Source organism: Anopheles gambiae, chromosome 2, assembly GCF_943734735.2.
Source record: "Anopheles gambiae chromosome 2, idAnoGambNW_F1_1, whole genome shotgun sequence".
In the NCBI taxonomy this organism is placed as follows: domain Eukaryota; kingdom Metazoa; phylum Arthropoda; class Insecta; order Diptera; family Culicidae; genus Anopheles; species Anopheles gambiae.
In genome coordinates, this window is record NC_064601.1 from 81,847,693 (window position 1) to 81,866,346 (window position 18,654).

Sequence of the window (18,654 nt, forward strand, 5' to 3'; positions counted from 1 at the left end):
CAGTGTACTGAGTGAGCGATAAATAAGTACTAATTTTACGCACATGTAACATAACTTACCAGCATTGGTTAATCACATGGTTTTATACTGAATCTAAGGGTGCATATTGTGACTCTCGCAAAAAAGAACAGTTTAAAGCCCGTCTGGCTTGAGCCCTAGAGAGGTGTTAAGACTGTGCGTGTGGAAAACAAATATGCAAAAAAGCAACACACAGCCCCTAGTCATGTGTGAGAATACAGCCAGGCACAGAGATAGAGGAAGAGATAAAACGAATATTCAATAGTTTAATCACATGAACACACTAAACTCTTGAACATTAATTTTTTTTCTGTGTAATGCCAATTGCCACTACCACCGGGAAAAGGGATAAACACAAATGCAAAAAAAAAACAATCCGATCGGTAGCAAATATTAAACTTAAATCCAAACTCTACTTGTTCAGTTTCTGTACCCGTAGGTGAGGCGAGCGACACTGATGGAGGCCCATTGGTCGGTGGTGCTGCCGGAGGAGGAGCGCCAGAAGAAGGCGATCTCGTAACCGATCCCACCGGTAGCGAGGGTAGTGCGGCGGCCACTGTCATAGCCGCCACCGCTGCAGCCGCCGGCGACATCATCGGGTGTTGCAGTGGCAACATCAGCAGTGCCATCACCATTACTAACAGTGGCGTGGCAGTGGCGGCAGCAGGCAATAGTGTTGAGAGCAAAGACGGACCGATGATGATGTGCACTACTGCTGGTGGTAGTGGCGGTGGTGGCGGCGGTGGCGGTGGCGGCTGCAGCAGTAGTGCAAGTAGTAGTAGCAGCAACAGCAGCAGCAACAGCAGCAGCAGCAGCAGTAGTAGCAATGGTGGTATCGCTAGCGGTACCACCGGTAATAGTGATGCTGCAGCCGCAGCCATAGCCCTGGCCCTGAACCAGCAGCAGCCGACCAACATGTCGGCGGCTGCAGCCGCCGCCTTGATGGCCGAATACATCAAGAGCGATGTAGTGGGGGTCACGTTCCCTTTACCTGTTGTTACTACTACCCAGCCGTCGCCACCGATCGGTAGCGGCGGCAGTGCCGGGGAAGGATCCTCCTCCCACAAGCAGCTCGTGGCAGCCTCGCTGAAGCTGCAATCTCAATCCCAACCATTGGCGCTGCACCAGCAGCAACAACAACAGCAGCAGCAACAACAGCAACAGCAGCAGCAGCTACAGCAGCCGCAGCCGCAAACGACAGCACTACCGCTACTCTCACCGAAATCGCCACCGATCGATGAGCAACCGTGCGATCTGCGGATGCTAACGCCGGCGACGTACCTGCGGGAGTTTGCCAGCGCGGTGAAGCCGGAATCGTTCGCGGTTGCCGCCGCCACAGCGATCAAGCTCGCCGCGTCGGCCAACACGGGCAGCGCCAGTACGGCGGCCGCGCTGCCAATGCCCATGTTCAAGGGTATCAGCATGACGACACCGCCGCCCCAGCCGGCAATGGCGATGCCTTCGCCGATCGTCGGCGGCACGTACTCCTGCACACGGTGCGGCAACTCGTACGCCCGCCCGCACAGCCTCAACCGGCACATCCGGTTCGAGTGTGGCGTCGAGCCGAAGTTCGAATGTCCCGTGTGTCACAAAAAGTCGAAGCACAAGCACAACCTGGTGCTGCACATGCGCACCCATCAGCATCGATGATCCAGCAGCAGGGGGCTGCTTACGATGCTGCGCTGCTTACTGCTGCTGTGCTTCCATTTCGTTGCGGATCATCATCGACGTCGCCAAAACGTCGCCGCTTGTTGTTGTGTCGGTTTACTTTTGCGGGGCACTTTCGTGCGGGGGGCACACGTTTTTTTTTGCTGCCAGCTACGTTTGCTAGCTGTGGCGTGTGTTCGCACGTATGCAGACTCTATACACGAAAGCTTGTGTAGCAGAGCGCGACAGAGGGAAACAGAGAAGGAAACAAACAAAAAACTACACTTTCTTGCGCAGCTGTGATTCTGTTGTGACGGGCAAAAGACGATGCAGGTAGAAAGGGAAGCGCGCGAACTGTTCGAGCAGGAGCGAAAGGGAATCCACGTGTTTTGTTACAATTGTTATTTTTGATCTTTTCACTACCTTATTATTTTTTCTTTAATCTTTATTGCTTCGCAATTGTTATTACCATTATCTAACGTTATTTTAGTTGCTTTACTATTTTATTTCACCGTATCAGCTAAATTATCGTAATATGGAATTGTTTGTAGTCAGAAATAACCAAAACAACATATCCATCAGTCTGAATTATTGGAAAACAAGGGATACAAAAAAAAACGGGGAAAACAAGAAAGGAGTACACGCACGGAATGGAGAGAAAGGGTGTGTGTAGCAAACTTAAAACAGTCGATGGAAATGGATATATAACAGTTCATATAGTCAAGAGCGTTTAAGGAAACAAAGGTTTAAAAAATCACATTCTAAGAATTAACAAAATCCTATCTGGATGTAAAATTGAACTAATCAAATGGATTGACAAAGAGTTGAAAAAGTAAAGTAAACGTTTATAGCTTATAGGTTAGTAGTACGTAAATGACACAATCTGTCATTATTATTGCCTACCGGTTTACCCCGTGCTCTGTGCCAAGCAGTTGAGCATCGAACGGTAATGTAATATGGGGCATATTCGTGTGTGGGTTAAGGGTATACGTACTGCAGGGCAGTAAAACAAGAGCAACAAAAGTTGTAAGGAAAATCGATTACCCTTTTAAAAGCACGTGGATGTGTATGTATATTGTGAATTGATCTGTGGTGAAAACAGAAACAAAAAAAAAGTTGAAATTTTTTGGTTAATTAATGCTTGGTTTTTCTTGGTTCCTTCAGGCGCACACATACACACCAAATTCGAAGGCAATTTTTATTAAGTTCTTATAAAATATTAAAACAAAAACACATCATGCAATGTCTAACGAAACAGTCACATAGTGACACTAACGAGAAGGGAGCGAAAGCAGATCCCGGTTATATCGCAGGATTTAAACATTGAATTACCATTGAAAGGAGGGATAGTGTCTAAACATAAATTAGGTGGGTCAGTTACTTAACATTCTTGTTTTAGGTTTTTTTTTGTTTTGTTTACCTCTTAAAAGTTCTTAAACGGTGTTTGTGTAATTTTGCCCTTTTGCCGCCATATGTTAAATCTTCGTAAGATCGATAAATATTCACAAGCAAGCAACCAGTAAAGCGGGGGAGCAGCTGCTTTGTTATGTGGGCAATTTCTTTCTTTAAAACGTCTTTCAATTCTAATTCTAGATTCAAAATACCACTTTCCGCTTTCCCAAAGGAAGATATAGAACATTTATTACACGCACCCGCATGTAGGACATGCAAATCAGTCCCGCAATATAACGCTGTTTATCGTGGTGTGTACCGTAGGTCGATGATGGAGAAGAAGAAAAAAGAATTCGAGTCATATTTACATTGAGTAAGGTTCTTCTGTTCCAAACACGAAAATCAGTACTTTACAAGATGCCATTTGGCAGCAAGCTCGTTGTAAACGAATGCTTACCAGCCTACGGTCAAATTGCAGTTGTGTTTGTTTTTTCCTTTCTTCTTTATTGAGTTTTTGCATAGCATTATTTATACTATATACATGTAGATAAACGCAGCGGGGAGCCAAGCTCCCTCTAAATCATACGCATAGGTTGATTGTGAAGCATAGCTGCCGAAGCAGCAGCAAAAACCGGAAAAGGGGAATAATGGAGCAGTTGACCGGGCGCAGTTTACCACGCCCCGCGCAGTTGATGGTCGATTCATTCACTGTTAATATCGTTTACGCAACAATTGGTTACCAGACTACTAATATGTAAAGGCAGAAAAATGTATATTATGCAACAAAATACACACACACACACCTCCAGATAATCGCGCAGTTACACCAATAATAAGATCGTTTAGCTAAGAAGATTTAGGAACGGGTTAACATATTAACATATTAATAGGTAATACTGGGTTAGTGGACAGGTCTGTTGGACGCATAAAACGCATATTAGTTATTTTAAAGCTTTACTTCTTTTGCATACGTTAAGGTAGTATATTTTTTGTTGTGGTATGGAATTGATCATTGAGCGAATGGCAGCAGCAGCAGTAGCATCATCATGGAGTGTGTGTTCGAGTGATAATAGTTATAGACTGTGTGTGTGTTATAGTCTGAATGGGTGAGATATCAGGTGATCAGGTGGGAATGGATATTGATGGATATTTATTGATTGCTTTTGGGCATCGTTTTTGATCAGTGAAAGGAATGGTATTTGCACGGGCTGTGCAGCGGCACAAATCCACGAATCCATTACACAGCCGGATCGTTTAGTGGTCCCAGAGAATCAACAGAGTGATTGGAAATTGCAGTGCAATAATGTGGATGTAAGATTTAGTTAGCGAAAGAAGTGAAGCGCGCAGTCGACGGGACGGAAATGATGAGAGAAACACGCTTTGCGGAAAACCAACAACGTTATATGTACCCCAGTTAGCACCGAAAGCTGTGTGTTACCGTGATAATGGAAATCAGTAGCAGGACTTTCTGCTTTGCGTGTGTTTATCACATTTTGCATGATTTATCATCATTGGGATATTTCACAAAGATCAAGCTTCTGCATATGGAAGTTCAAACCGAATGCAAAAAAACGATACAAAAATTGGATCGCGTAATAGGTTTTGTTGTAATAACTATGGACATTGTTTTCAATGCTCGTGAGACCAAGTAGCATACTCGAACAGAGTAGTTCTCCCAGAATTGCATCATATACACAAATACATGTTACCACTAACTGTTGTTGGCGCGTTGTTTAGAGCGGGAAAAGCACATAGTAACACACAGAGCAAATATGTTGGATTCGAACGGATTCTAAAAGTACCAGACGGCGGGTCCTTTAGGGGTGACGCGTAGGAAGATGAGGTGTAACGTAAAGCTAGATGTAGAACAATAACGAATGAGCGAAAGGAAGCGAGGTAGGCTTATGCATTTATTGAACGAAAGGCATAGGCACTGGTAGTGTTAAATAGCGCATTATTTTGCGTATCATGGGCGTGTGTTTAGTGTGTGATGGTCGATGGGGTGGGAGAATGGAGAGGGGGGAAAAACAAGAAAACTGAAACAATTGGATTGTGATATTTGCAAAAGAGTATAGTCGTTCTTTATTTAATTTTTTTCTCAAGAAAAAGATAGAGAGTTGCGATACGATGATGATAAGGAGAGCGTGGACACATTTAAGGGAAACACGAAATAGTATAGATAAACATTGCCTACGATAAGTGGATTTTGTGTCGTATGAGATCAGGTAGGATGATCTTCATGTATGGGGGAGGTGAAAAAAGGATAAATATTATTAACTCGCATACTACTTACTAGAGACGAATCGAAACACGAACCGCAAGGGAAAGACGCATAAGCAGAACCAATCTGGCGATGATATCGACAGCAAAACATCCATTTCCGGAATGTTCCAGATGTGTGGATGGGTTAGTTGTAAGAACGGCTCAGTGATCGGCAGTACCACAGAAGAAATGGGAAAGAAACCCGAAACGAAAGCAAATATTAAAGCGAACCATTTTCATGTCATGCTCTGTCTGCAACGACATTGCTGGGGGGCGCATGTTTTGGTGGATTTTTTCTATCTGTATGCCATTTTGTTGCTCAGATCTCGGATACTTCACCTCACAATAGAATTCTGCTTTCCACCAGACGAACGAAACACATACACACCACTCTCCGCTAGGTATACACACTTTGTTGAAAGCCCATGAAATCGCACATGTTGATCAGTCCAGCTGCAGGGGATCCATCCGTATCTGGTGTAAAAATGCAACAGTTACTTAAACAATACACACACACACATTTAGGACACACATACACCGTGCAAAAAGGGGTAGTGATGCAAATATTTCCCCTTTAAGGAATTGCGTCCTTTCCCTTGCGTGGTGGGGTACGGTCGTTAGCGTTTTTGTTTTAAATATTGAACGCATTTTTGCTTGCTTTTGCTGCAGGTGTGGGGTTGATGGATGGTTGACAAAGCAATTCTTTGTTGATTAGTTTTTGTGTTTGCATTATTCTGTTTGTGTTAGAAAGGTCAAAATTTATGTTTCCCACTTTTATTCGAACGGTATTTATCGTGGGAATGTTTTTATTTTATCGATAATGCCATTAAATTTTACAAAGCAAAAAACAAACACACACATATATACTGATTTGGATATCTCACATACACAACAGTCCTCTTTAGATACGGTTTGGAAATTGATCAGAAGAAGAAGAAGAGAAGAGGAGGAGCGCAGTGAAGAATAGATGGACTACAGAAAAAAACAACAAGGATAAAAAAGGGATAAAAGATAAAAAAATGTGCTGTGAACGAAAATATTGATGTGATTTTTTGTGATCGTTATTGTTATAACAGAGAGGAAAAGGGGCGAAACATAAATGAAAGTAGAGCCTATATAGCTCAGACGAATCATTAGATAAATTATATACATAGAACAGGGGGAAAAAAGAACTAAAGCAAAGCAAAAATTATTGGAACGCCCCACCCCCTCCTTCCCCATCCTCCCCCAAAACGTGTGAGCTTGATGAACGTGTCTCGATGAATCAGTAAAACAAAACAGTATAAGAAAAAGTGAAAGTGAGCAGATTTATAGGAAAAAAAAACAGAAACCAGAATTTATATTTTGTGAACGAAAGGAAAAAAGGTCGAAATACAAAGTTAAACACAAAAAGGTGCGTTTTCCCCCCCATGCACAGAATCTTACCATCGTGTTGCATCGTGAAAAAGTACCATTTAGTGCAATTCACAACGTACTGGATTCGGAAAGTGGGGTGGAAGTAAGCCGTTTGGCGAAACTTTTCTTTTTTTGTAACATATGTGTGTGATTATTGGCTAGCGATGAGGACGAGGAGAGTGTGGTATCAGGGCTAAGGAGTAGACAAAACAAAACATTGCAACTGGTGGGATGGAGTTAGTCAATGGAATTGTGATCCGTTTTTCCGATCCCTGGTGTGTATGGTGTGTGCGTGTGTGGGGGGAGAGGACAACAAATTGAATGGTAGGGAAGTTATGCCACTGGATGAGTTAATGCGCGGATGCGATGACACGTGGACACGTTTACTTAAAAGAGCCGAACACTGTATATCGCCATTTTTACATACACAACACGCAACCACACGCAAAGCAACGAATTGGATCTCTTCAGTCTGTTTTCTTATGACAGATTAGCAATGCAGGAACAGTGAAACAGTCTGGCTCTTAACAGCGTTTGTGTGTGTGTGTTTGAGTGAGTGTGGCACGATAAAAAAGCTGGCAATGTGTAGTAACGAGATACGACAGATTTCAAACAATGACAGGATAAGAATGTTCTATAAAAGGACGCCAAGTTACCGAACAGAAACAGCAGAGAGAGAGAGAGAGAGAGAGAGAGAGAGAGAGAAAGAGAGAAAATAACATTTACACATTGTTTATGTTGTAACGGATCAATACTAAGTTAAATCGAAATGATAGCATGCCAATGTTGAAAGTTACCAGAAAGCGAAATCTTAAGCTGTGTTTCAAGTGTGCAATGCCAACGAATACACGAAAGTTACCACAAGTTAAACGGGAGAGAACGAAGGCGCCTTGATCGTGCGTCGATCATGTCTTATGGTTACGATCTTTGGGGGGGAGGGGGGGGGGGGTGCCATTTGTCGCAATAGGTTGAGACACGGGGAGACACACAGCGAAAAGGGGTTAAAATGTTCTGTGAGAAAACAGAAGTAAAACAAAAACGCGAGTGCGACCACAGATCCACACATACACACACACGCACCCTTAAACGGCTTAAACTATCTCTACGAAACGAAAAGATAAAAGCAAGATGCGTGTAACCACTGGTGTAATAGGTGTAGAGTGTAAGTGATTAACCATACTACACACGGATATGAGTCCGTGGACGCGGTTGGGCCAACACCGTGCGCGCAGCATTGCTTAAAATTAAACCAACTGTAAGCTTAAGTGCACCTTTATTAACGAAACGAGAAACGGGAAGGAACAAAAACAAAAATGGCAGGTAACAGAAAGGTAGAGCAAAAAGCGAAACCCTCCAATAACGGTCAATCACAATCGGAGTTTCGGAAAATTAACTGTGACAGCAACGGAAAGTAAACGGAAAGCGCTTAAATTTTTAAGGAAGGTAGCAGCGGTGGCGTGTGTAGGAGAAACAGTGTACATTTTATACCAAAACTAATGATCATTTAATATTTTGTTTAATAACTTTTTCGCGACTAAGAGAAGGAGGGCGGCTTACTACACCGGGCGTGTAGGTTGGTTGCAAGATACTAAACGATAAATATTAATGCAAAAAAAGAAGTGAATACATCTTATATATTATATATATATATATATATACACTGAAAAGTAACATGCATACAGACGATGAAGAAAAGGAAGATGAATGATCGACCTCTAAACACTACTGGGCACTACTAGTCGAAGTCGACCAAAAGAAGTTTTGAATGTATAAAAAAAGAAACACACACGCAAGGATCGATCACACAATTGGCGCCGGATGTATGTATGTATGTATGGGATATATATAGCTATATATTTATATACACATATTAAGAACCGAACGGATGTTAGATCATCGGTGGGGTAACCAAGAGTGTGAAGCGCGCAGTTTTGAAATGCAAAAGTGAGCAAGGAAGAGAGCGATAAAGGTGAAATAATATACATTAGTTGCTTGTGCGAATCTGAATATAGAGAAAAGTTGGAAAGGTGAAATAATAAAAGAAGCAAAACGTAATTAAACAATGTCAACAAAAAGGAGCAAAAATAAGGAAATACAAAAGCGAAACCAAACTAAATGAAATGTGATAAGCGATAAAACCTGCAAGATTATGTATTCGCCGGCCACTCTCCAGCCGATTCGATTTTCGCTCGTCCATTTGTTAAATTTGATGATTGATGAAGCGTCGAGGTGGAACGAGTTCGAGTGCGTTCGTTTCCGCCCACAAGGAGAAACGTCCTCGAGTGCGTGCTGTTGCGTGTGTTTTACGAATGCATGTGCGCGTGACTGTTGATATGTGTATGTGTGTGCGTGTGTGCGTGTGATGTATGGTTTAGTATGTTTGGAAACCAAAGTGCAGTTCGACTACTTACAATACTTAATACTCAACTGTTTTTAGACTTTTGCCGACCCTGGTTCAGATCTGAACTCTCTCTCTCTCTCTCTCTCTCTCGCACTTATCACCACAAAAAGTTGGAAAAACATAACACACAAACATAGAAACACTCGCACATGACCCTTTTTCAACCTCTAGACACATCCCCTTATCCCCTTTCCCTATTGATCCCAGCATATTATGTCGAATGTAATCATATTAATTTTGTGTTCATAGGCTTACCCTTGTGTTTTGATACCTTTTTGTTAATGTTCTTCCCATTTTCGTTTTGATGGGTTATGATGGAAACCGTGCGCACTTCACTGCCATCCCCCAAAACGAGAGGCAGAAGATACCGAAACGAAAGTGCAGTCGTTGTTCATGTGCAGCGCTTCGGTCCGGGAAGCTGGAAACACTTTTCACTAACATATTGTTCTTTTCTGTTCTTTTTCCAGATGGTGCGTGTACGGCGCAGATGGGTCAGGAACGGTTGCAGCTGAAAGTGGTGAAGTGTGAAGAAAATGCTACCATCACCACTCCGGTAGCGCTTGCGAGCGAAGGATTCGCGTGTGACAATGGAGCCCCGAAGGAGGAGAAGGAGCAAGAGGAGGAGGAAGAGGAGGAGAATGTGGAGGATGGTGATCAGATGGACGTAACGTTGCATCGGCTCGGTGCAGACGAAGGCATCCTGGTGCCCTCCGCCTCCCTGTTTGAGGACGGCCACTTTGGTATGGCATTTACGACGGCGGCCGGTGGGAGTGGGGCGGCACACCACTATCACCACCAGCCGCCCAGTTCGCTGAACGACGATCTGGCACTGATGGTGGGGCGACCAGACGATCGGGGCTTTTTTCACTGTCCGGCGGATTCTTGTGATCGAAAGTATGAGACAAATTTGTGTGATCGATTTCCTCCCCCCCCCCCCTCTCCTGTCGGCGCATTCCTGCCCCTCTGTCTCGTTCAGTGGAGAGGGAGTAGTGTGGAAGGGGTGTGGACGGGTCCATGTGCACCGGTGGTCCGACATACTGAGCCGATGGAATTCAAACATCTTCCTCTCGAACTCGCTTTCGCTCTCTGTGTTGGCGCGCCCCGTCAGCGCCATACGTTGGTTTCCTCTTCTGCACCTCTACACAAGCGCCACCGACCTTGTCATGAGCCAGAAATGCGACTACCTACTGGAGTGGTGCGATGGGGTGTTTTATTGCAGTTTGAAGAAGAGTTGAATTCCTAACGGCCAGTGTCAAAAACCGGCGCCGCGGGGTTTCCATCCGGAGCTGAATAAGCGACATCCCTCTACCACCGCCGGCCCTCCTTTCTCTCAGCGCTTGATCATGATCGATCGCTCTCGAAACATCGTAAAAGTGTAAATGTTTATGTGTTTTTTCTTCTTCTCATCTTTTCTTCTCCTTTCATGCTTGCTTGCTTGTGCATCTCCATCTCGTCCGGGGGCGCTGCTAATTATTACTTTCGCAACTCTCCTTGCGCGCCATCATCGTATATTGGTGTGTGTGGTTGTATGTGTGTGTGTGTTTTTTTTATGCCTACCTTCACCCTTTCCATAAAAAAACGTGCTGTGGGTCCCACCTTTTCATCCCTTGTGTTTTCAGATACAAAATCAAATACTCGCTGCTTCGTCATCTGCGCAATGAGTGTAACGCTGACCGGCGTTACTCGTGCCCGAAGTGTAAGAAGAAGTTTTCCTACGCATTCATTCTTAACCGGCATCTGCTAAACGTGCACAAGGAGAGCCCCGGTTACTACTGAGGAATTAATTGTGGGAGAAGGGGAGGCGTCCCTCAGTTTGTGTGTGATAAAAATGACTTTAGGTAGAAACTGTAACGGAAAAATCAAAGGGAACGTTGCTTAAGGTAGATTAAAACATTCAAAAAGATGCAAGCAGAAGCGACTAAAAACATTTTAGCAAAAAAAAAAAAGAGGAAAGAAGGATCGTTTTTGTTTGTTTTTAGCTGTTAACGGTTGCATTCCAAATTGCCAAAAAATGTAACTTAAAATAGAGTAACAAAAAAAACTACATGCAAATTACATTTTTTCTTGTACATGGTTCCTTTGCATGTATCCTTTTTTAAGTTGCAATAGCAGGATAGTACTAAGTGTTACAACATGTGTGACATTGCGTACGCTTTTTTACTATTCACTTATATAAGTCAGTAGCAAAATGAATGAAGGACCATAACAATCAAAAATCGAATTAGAAAATTTTGCTACCATTTTCGCAGAAGCACCAAATAAGTTATTAAAAGTTAGCGAAAAAAGTGTCGGATAGGGAAGGGACAAAAGTAAAGGTAAAAAAGATAACACGATGGCAGAAAGAAGAAATGAGTAATAAAAGATAAACGAGTATATTTAACATTTTCTATTGAAAAGAACAACAAAAGAACAAAATGAAAATGGTAACAGCGCCAAGCATGTTTTCAATTTCTTGTACGTAATTCATTCACGAAAGAGCGTATTGGTTTTAATCAAAAAATCAAGAAAAATCTATCATTCATACAAAATTCTCCATTCTTAATCAACATGATACTATTTTATGCTGGTGGTGACGGTGATTATAGAAAAAGGATAGAGCGCTTGTTTTCATTAGATCTTTTGCAAGGAGCATATGAACACGGGTAGATGTTGGAAGCTACAAACTCTCCTAATGGTAGTAGCATTTTAGTTGCCGTTCTTTGTGTTTGTTTTGCTACCGTTTACATTTTTACCTTGTTTGTTTTACTCATTCATCTCAGCTCTTTTCACTAGCGTACCGAAACACGACCGAAATCGTAAATCTCTGTCCTTTAGCTCTCTATCTGTACGGATTAGTCGGGGACTACTGCTACTGCTACACATTACCTACACAAGTACGGAAGTACGTTTCACGGCGAATGGCGCATGTTGGGGGATAATAGGATGGATGAGTGGCTAATAGGATGTGACCAAATATTGTGCATTATGTTGTTGGGCGTGCGCTGCTCTCTTACGCTCTCTACTATTACCCTGTTTATCGTAGCCAGTCGAGTCCGACTTTCTGCTGTTAATGTTGTTTTCTCCTTTCTATTCCCCTTCTTTTAATTTTTTAGCAAGTATTTTCTTTTTTTCTCTCTTTTTTATTCTTTCTCTCTTCCTCCGTATGCTGTTCTGTTTTCTCGCTGCGTTCCTTTCTTTTGTGTACCAACACCCCTTTTTACATCCGTCTTTTGTAGCGCTGTTCTAGCTTGGTCTCGTTCTAGCTACGAATATAACCTTATACTCGGACTTGTAGTCTTGTGCTTGAGTCCGAAGGTAATTATCATTATTTGTCGTTTACTGTTATGTTTTCGTTATGTTTATTTATTATTTTTCCTTTTCCATCTATTTTCCTCCCTTTTCTCTTCCTTTCATTATTTTTCTCTCTCTCGCTATCTCCTTTTTTTCGATTGATTGGCATTTTGTTTTTTCATTCACACACCTCACCTGTGCTAGTATCCTTCCTGCTCCTTTCGTTACCTTTTCGAACCTTATTTCGGTATTAAGTTATTTAGCTACCTATTTAAAATTATTGTTTGAGGTACTTTGTAGATTGTTCTTGTTTTATTTATTTATTTTTTATTTAGATCTGTTTATGTTTCTTCTTGCGTTCAAAATTATATTTTTTTGTTTGTCTCTTATTAGCTTTTCATACGTATCAAAAACAAAAAACAAAAAACAACAAACACCTAAAAAAGTCGTGAAGCAAATTTATCACCGACTAATAATAAATTTTCTTGTATTTTTTTTCTTTCTCTCTCTTTTCTCTTCTCTTTTTCGATGGAAATGCGCGCCTTCCCACACACGGTTGATTGGGTGCTTTCACACGTATGTTTGTGTGTGTGGATGTGTGTGTATGTGTGTGTGTGCTGCATGCAAACGGTTTGGGCGTGCGGTGTTGTTGTGGATATGCCTTCACTGTGCTACCAATTTTAGATTGCATCGACATGCTGGAACCCAAAGTAGTGATCATGGACGATGGCCTAACACGTTACGTGTGTCCGCAATGCGGCGTAAAGTACAAAAAGCTGAGCGCTCTGCGCGGACACATGAAGGAGTGTGGAAAGGGTGCGCAGTGCCCGCTGTGTCCGAAGATTGTCACGCAAAGGCGCAATCTGGCCAAGCACATGGAACGTCATCGCCGCGATGGGCTGCTCGAGTTCCATCACTTTATTGACAACTTTCCCAGCAACATAAACTTAATCATTTGAGCGGAAGGGGAGCACCGGACAGCAGGCGAAGTTACGCGTCGTGCGAACCATCGGAGTTGTGACGTGAAGAGGAGAACACGGCCGTTTGCATGTTCGTACTAAATGTTCCGATTTGATTTGATTTTTTTTCGCTGGATTCAACAGAGGGGAAAGAGAATGGAGCCAGGAAGAGTAGTTTTTTAATTGTGTTTAATGTTTCTTTTCATGTTCAAATTTCATCGTGCTCTGTATCGTTTATTTTTTAACTCCCTTTTTTGTCCTACCTTTTGGAAAATGATTCCGCTTTTCATTACTATTTTTACAACCATTAATTCTATTTTGATAATTTGATTTTTGTGTTTAAGTTTACTACGTGTCTTTTTTCCACTGTTCGTTTAATCTTTAACTGTAGAAGTAACGTTCTTTTCATTCCAAGTATTAGTACTTTGATTCATTCGACGTTAGGTTGTACCTCTGCGGCTCACTGCGCAGTGTGTGCGACTTGAAATCTACGATTTTAAAGTGTTTTGTTTGTAAGAAGTAATGTTAACCCTGCATATCATGTCATAAATTCAACAAGTTAAGAGCAAAACCACTAAGAGCGAGGAGGAAGAGAAGTAAACGAACACGAGAAAAGTAACTACCACTACCTCCCTTCGAAATAGTTCTGTTCGTCATATGGTAGGGCGCGCATACTTTATGACACGCAAGTGTCACGAGAAAAAGAAAAGAAGGTAATCTCTGCTGCTTGCGACAAAGTGTGTGTGGCACGTGAGAGTTTAAGGGCTACGAAAAAGGATCTTGTATATGTTAAGTTAAACTTCGACGAATGAAAGAGAGATAAACACTAGCACAAACAGAAATATTCAAGAACTGATCATTTACAACAAATAAGTTAGTAAGAGCTCGCTCACTTCACACAGGAAATGAATCATAGCAGTGGGTACAGTGACAAGGCTTCCTCGATCAAATGCTTGCTTTGCGGATTGGAGGATCAATCATTCTGTTTTTTTAAACAAGTCAATGATATGGTAATACTGGACTTGAATTTAAGAAAAAGTAACATTTTTCTTATCCTTCAAGTGCTTCATATACCTTTGAAACTGTCTCAAATGACTCCAGAACATTATTCGATATTGATTAAAACAGATGCATGAATGCATATTCGTTCTTATGCCTCGTTTTCCATATATCTTTGCCATTGTTACATGAACCAGCTTATTAATCGGCTTTAATTATGCATAAAATTTGATTTCGTGTTCGATTTTGCTCCCACAATGATGATCCGTAAGGCGTTGAAAGACGATCTAGAGAAGAAAGACCGAGATAGAGATAGAAAAGAAAAGGAGCCTGCACTGTAATTTTCTTACATAATGGCATAATTTCATAGTGAAATATATTAACGCCCCAGCAGCTTTCAGTTTAACCAGTGCCATAAGCAGGTGATTCTGAGAGGATTCGCTGAAGCATCCTTACATGTCCATTTATGCGTGACACGATATTCTACTTTTCTCCTGCGGAGTAGCTTAATCTTCAGTTTCGTTAGTATACCTTAGTTTTGTTACTATTAGGCGCGTATTACAACGTCAAACGATTCCATCTGCCGGAATGGCTTTACTAATGGCACCCGGGATCTCCAAAACGGATCCGTCGTGCAACGATGCTTCTATATGGGGCAATGAGAAGCGAGCCGGATAAGATTCGTGTCACGAATTTTATAATTCCGTGTGCTGATTTGAGATGACTAATTTTAAACTTTCAATTTTCCTAAGTTTTTTCTACCTCATTGTTCTGGATGTTTTTTTTTATTATGCACGACATTGTATCGTGATACTGGAATCTGGACAATGGCCGGCATTACGTTTGGTTATGATTCTAGGTTACACAGGCACATACGCATAAGAAAAACAAACAACAACTCGCGCTTAAACATATAAAGAAGCAAATTCGATAAAGAAATGGTGATACTGACAGGAATGGCTGCAGGGCATACAACACAACTAGGTTTTAGTTATTTCATGGTTTATTAAATTTGGTCCTATGATCCACATGATTGACTCAATCCGGCATATATACGTCGCATATAGGTGCATTTACTTTTCATAGGAAAGAAGAAGAAAAAGAAACAGATTTATCGTCCATCAGATTTTTGTGAACCACTCTGGCGCAGTCGATAATTGAAGCATGGAAAGAAACCAAGCAGGGACAATACACGGTGTACGGTTAATTGTTTTGCCTAGCTGAACGTGCAGCACCGTGCAGCACGGTTAGGGTAAACAGAACATTAAATTAGAATCTTAAGCTATATTACTAAGTTGCACAGCCGGAGGAAGATTGTTACGAAAGTTTACTTACGATAAGTTTGTAGTTTATCGCAAAATAAAGAGCTAACACAGCAAGCTGAGATAAAATGCCTGAGTCGAAACGATAAGCAGGAGAAAAAAGTGTGTGAATTGTAAGAACTTGGCTGCGGCGGAAATGCCACTCTAGACCACCCCACGGAAGGAGGATGCCCCCCCCAGTTAGGAGAGAAGCTTTCCAATACGTTTTGAATATTTCTTTTTTTTATATTCCATTGTTTGATTTGAAGAGATCTAAATTTTATAAGATTCAATGTGTGTACATCGAAGCTTTCAAGTTGTACGGCAGCCGCTGCTTGCCCAGGTGCTAGGTGAAACAGTGACGCCCCAAAAGGTTCCGTTTTTGATTCTGATTATAAAAAGTTTTGTTTTCTAAGACGAGTGTGTTTGTGAGTGTGTTAAGAGGAAAGGTTGAGGTTCAGTGATGCGTTTTTCTTTAAATATTGCATACGACAGTGCTTTGAGCATAGAGAAGATTATAGTTTTTTGCGCACTATACTGAAAGCCGCCTTGCTGCTCTGCTGGGAGGCGGTTTAAAGACGAATCGCAAACGTTGTTAATCATATATATACATATACTGTGCCAATAGTTTGTTCAATTAGGAGGACAATAAGAACAGCAGAACAAAGGGAGAGGAAGTAGCACGTGAACATGAAATGAAAGGAATAGTGCTGAAAACGGAACAAACAAAAACCATTCGCTACTTACAATGATGAATAAGCGTTTGTGTGTGTGTCTTGAGTCTGCAACACAGTGTCCCCGTCTCCGACAGCTTGTACTAAGGTGGCGCAATCGAAAGAAAAAAGACATTTAAATTGCTCTATTTCTATTTACGGTATGAGACGCTATTATGCCGACAACAAAACGAAAACGAAACGCATGAAATTGATAGCAAACAAAAAAGAACAAAAAATGTAAAGCTAAAAAAGCGCACATGTAAAAAAGAGTAACTCCCTTCGGACGCCCGCCATACAGAAGGTGGGTTGGAAAAAAGTTTGATAGAAAGTAAAACGAAGGACGATTACGCAGGGGGAAGAAAGATGATCAAAATTGCAGATTTGTAAACGCTTTCCTTTCCATTTACAACTTAGTATATGAGCAAGCATTTCTTGTTGGGTTGTGAGCGTGTTTAGAGCGCGCGTTTTGGCTTAGCGTACGCAAAGAAAGCATAAAAACAACCTCACACCTGCGATTTACGTCAAATTTGTTTGCATGAAGCTGCTAATGCTGTTTGCATTAAGTGGAAGAGCATGTACGTGCGCGATCCTAAATCGAGCGAGTGAGATGAAGATAATGAAATAGAGTAACTAAGATTTGTATAAAAAAAAACAACAACATGTGTCTTTTATTGTTTAGTAGTTTGCAGTTTTTGCATTGTGCTCGAGTACATGCGCAGAAATGTATGAAAACATTTTTTTTACGTTTTTTCACGGGCATTCATTTGCCTTTGTGAATCGTAAAGTGTTTCAAATTAAGAAGAAAAAAAAAGTGGTGCAGGTAATAGTGAACAAAATCAAACGATACCGTATTGTTCGGGAATGTTCGTATTATACTAACATTTTTTTTTGTTTCTTACAGGTTTCTGTGCAACGGCAACTCATGTGCCTTTTAACGAAAGGCTAAAGAATCCACACGATCTGTCGATTTTCAATGCGAATTATTAAAAAAAGCCGCTGAATTTCACCACACTACACGATGGGGGCCGCCTTGACCTTACGTATGTAAAACCTGTGACTACGGCCCGCGTGGGACTACGTGGGAATCCGTGTCTACGTGGGACAAATACAGTATTTTCTCGTTGGCTTATGATTGATCGTTTATTAGCAGAATTTGATCGTTAACCTTCGTTGGTGTGGATCCCAACATCCGGTCGTATACACATCCACAACACACTCCCAAGGCAACTCTGCAACGGATGAGTGTTTCCTTTTATCATTCTCCATCTCCATATCGTCGCCGTCCCGTCCTCACAACAGCCGCCCGCCCCCATGTGTTGTGTTATGTGTTGGCCATTTAGTTGGCCATTTCGTCATCCGACATGTGTGTGAGTGTGTGTTTGTGTGAATGTGCGTGTTTAGTCCTAATTGTGAAGCAGTGTGCATAGAAATGAAATAAAACAAGTATCAAACATTGATCCGCCCCACCTACCTATCCTCCCGCTACCACACACACACACACACACATCATTCATGCTTCTCGTGCGCATCGTTCAACAGCAGACGTGGGGATACTATATATATGTGTGTGTGAGCGTTTATGTGTATGCGTAAGCAATTGTCACACAAAAGTTAGGAGTTGTGCATTTGCTGGATCAAAACCGTTTGTTATTCGTTACGGCTTCGTACGGATAATTGGGGAAAGCTTTACTTATGACGTTTATTGGGTTAGCAATATTCCAACAACCTGGAAACGATGAGTCGCCACGGGGTGATGCAAGTAGTTGACGAAATTCTTGTCTCGACTTGCTGCATACACAGAATGGGACCTCATATTCGTTGTTTGTTTGTTTTCCGTCGAGGTTGTTGCACAAATAGTACATCTATTTAAGATTGTGTTCTCCTCCCTCATCTCGAAATATGTTTTACCTTTTTTTTCGCTTAGCTCTTGCGGATTCCGATACGTTTTTTGTCTCTCTCACTTGTTACTTTTTCATTCGACTCAACCTTGCTGCTGCCTGCCTGTGCGTGTGTGCGTGTTTGTTGTGTGGTTTGATTTTGCATCTTGCGCATATAATTTGTTTTGTTTTTTCGTTTTCTTTTTTTTAACTGTTTCTCATGTACATAAAACCACCAGTGTGTTGTTGACTAACATCGACGCTCAAATGCTGATTGGAGATAACATGATTGCAATTTGGAATGTTTAAAACGTTATTTACATTTAAAAAAACACACACCAACACACTTTGTTTTAAAACCGCCCCTCACACCAACTAACTAATCTATATATCACAGGATTTTAATATGGAAACAGC

At 41.7% G+C, this 18,654-nt stretch overlaps 2 protein-coding genes across 6 annotated transcripts in view; both read left to right on the plus strand.

Annotated features, from left to right (window-relative positions):
• The window catches only part of LOC1274953 (longitudinals lacking protein), a 93,069-nt gene extending 85,664 nt beyond the window's left edge, over positions 1 to 7,405 (plus strand). For 3 of the 5 annotated variants that reach the window (XM_061652528.1, XM_061652527.1, XM_061652529.1), the window contains exon 7: positions 443 to 7,405. In XM_061652528.1, the coding sequence (XP_061508512.1) occupies positions 443 to 1,668 (1,226 nt within the window). In that variant the 3' untranslated portion in view covers positions 1,669 to 7,405. The remainder of the gene's footprint in view (positions 1 to 442) is intronic. The other 2 variants (XM_061652531.1, XM_061652530.1) reach the window with 1 other exon arrangement.
• Positions 7,406 to 7,842: 437 nt separating this feature from the next.
• LOC133390991 (zinc finger protein ZIPIC-like) lies at positions 7,843 to 13,344 on the plus strand. Its single transcript, XM_061640505.1, has 4 exons — positions 7,843 to 7,876; positions 9,583 to 10,009; positions 10,735 to 10,880; positions 13,070 to 13,344. The coding sequence occupies exons 1-4, from the start codon at positions 7,843 to 7,845 to the stop codon at positions 13,342 to 13,344; spliced, it is 882 nt and encodes a 293-aa protein (XP_061496489.1).
• The last annotated feature ends 5,310 nt before the right edge of the window (positions 13,345 to 18,654 follow it).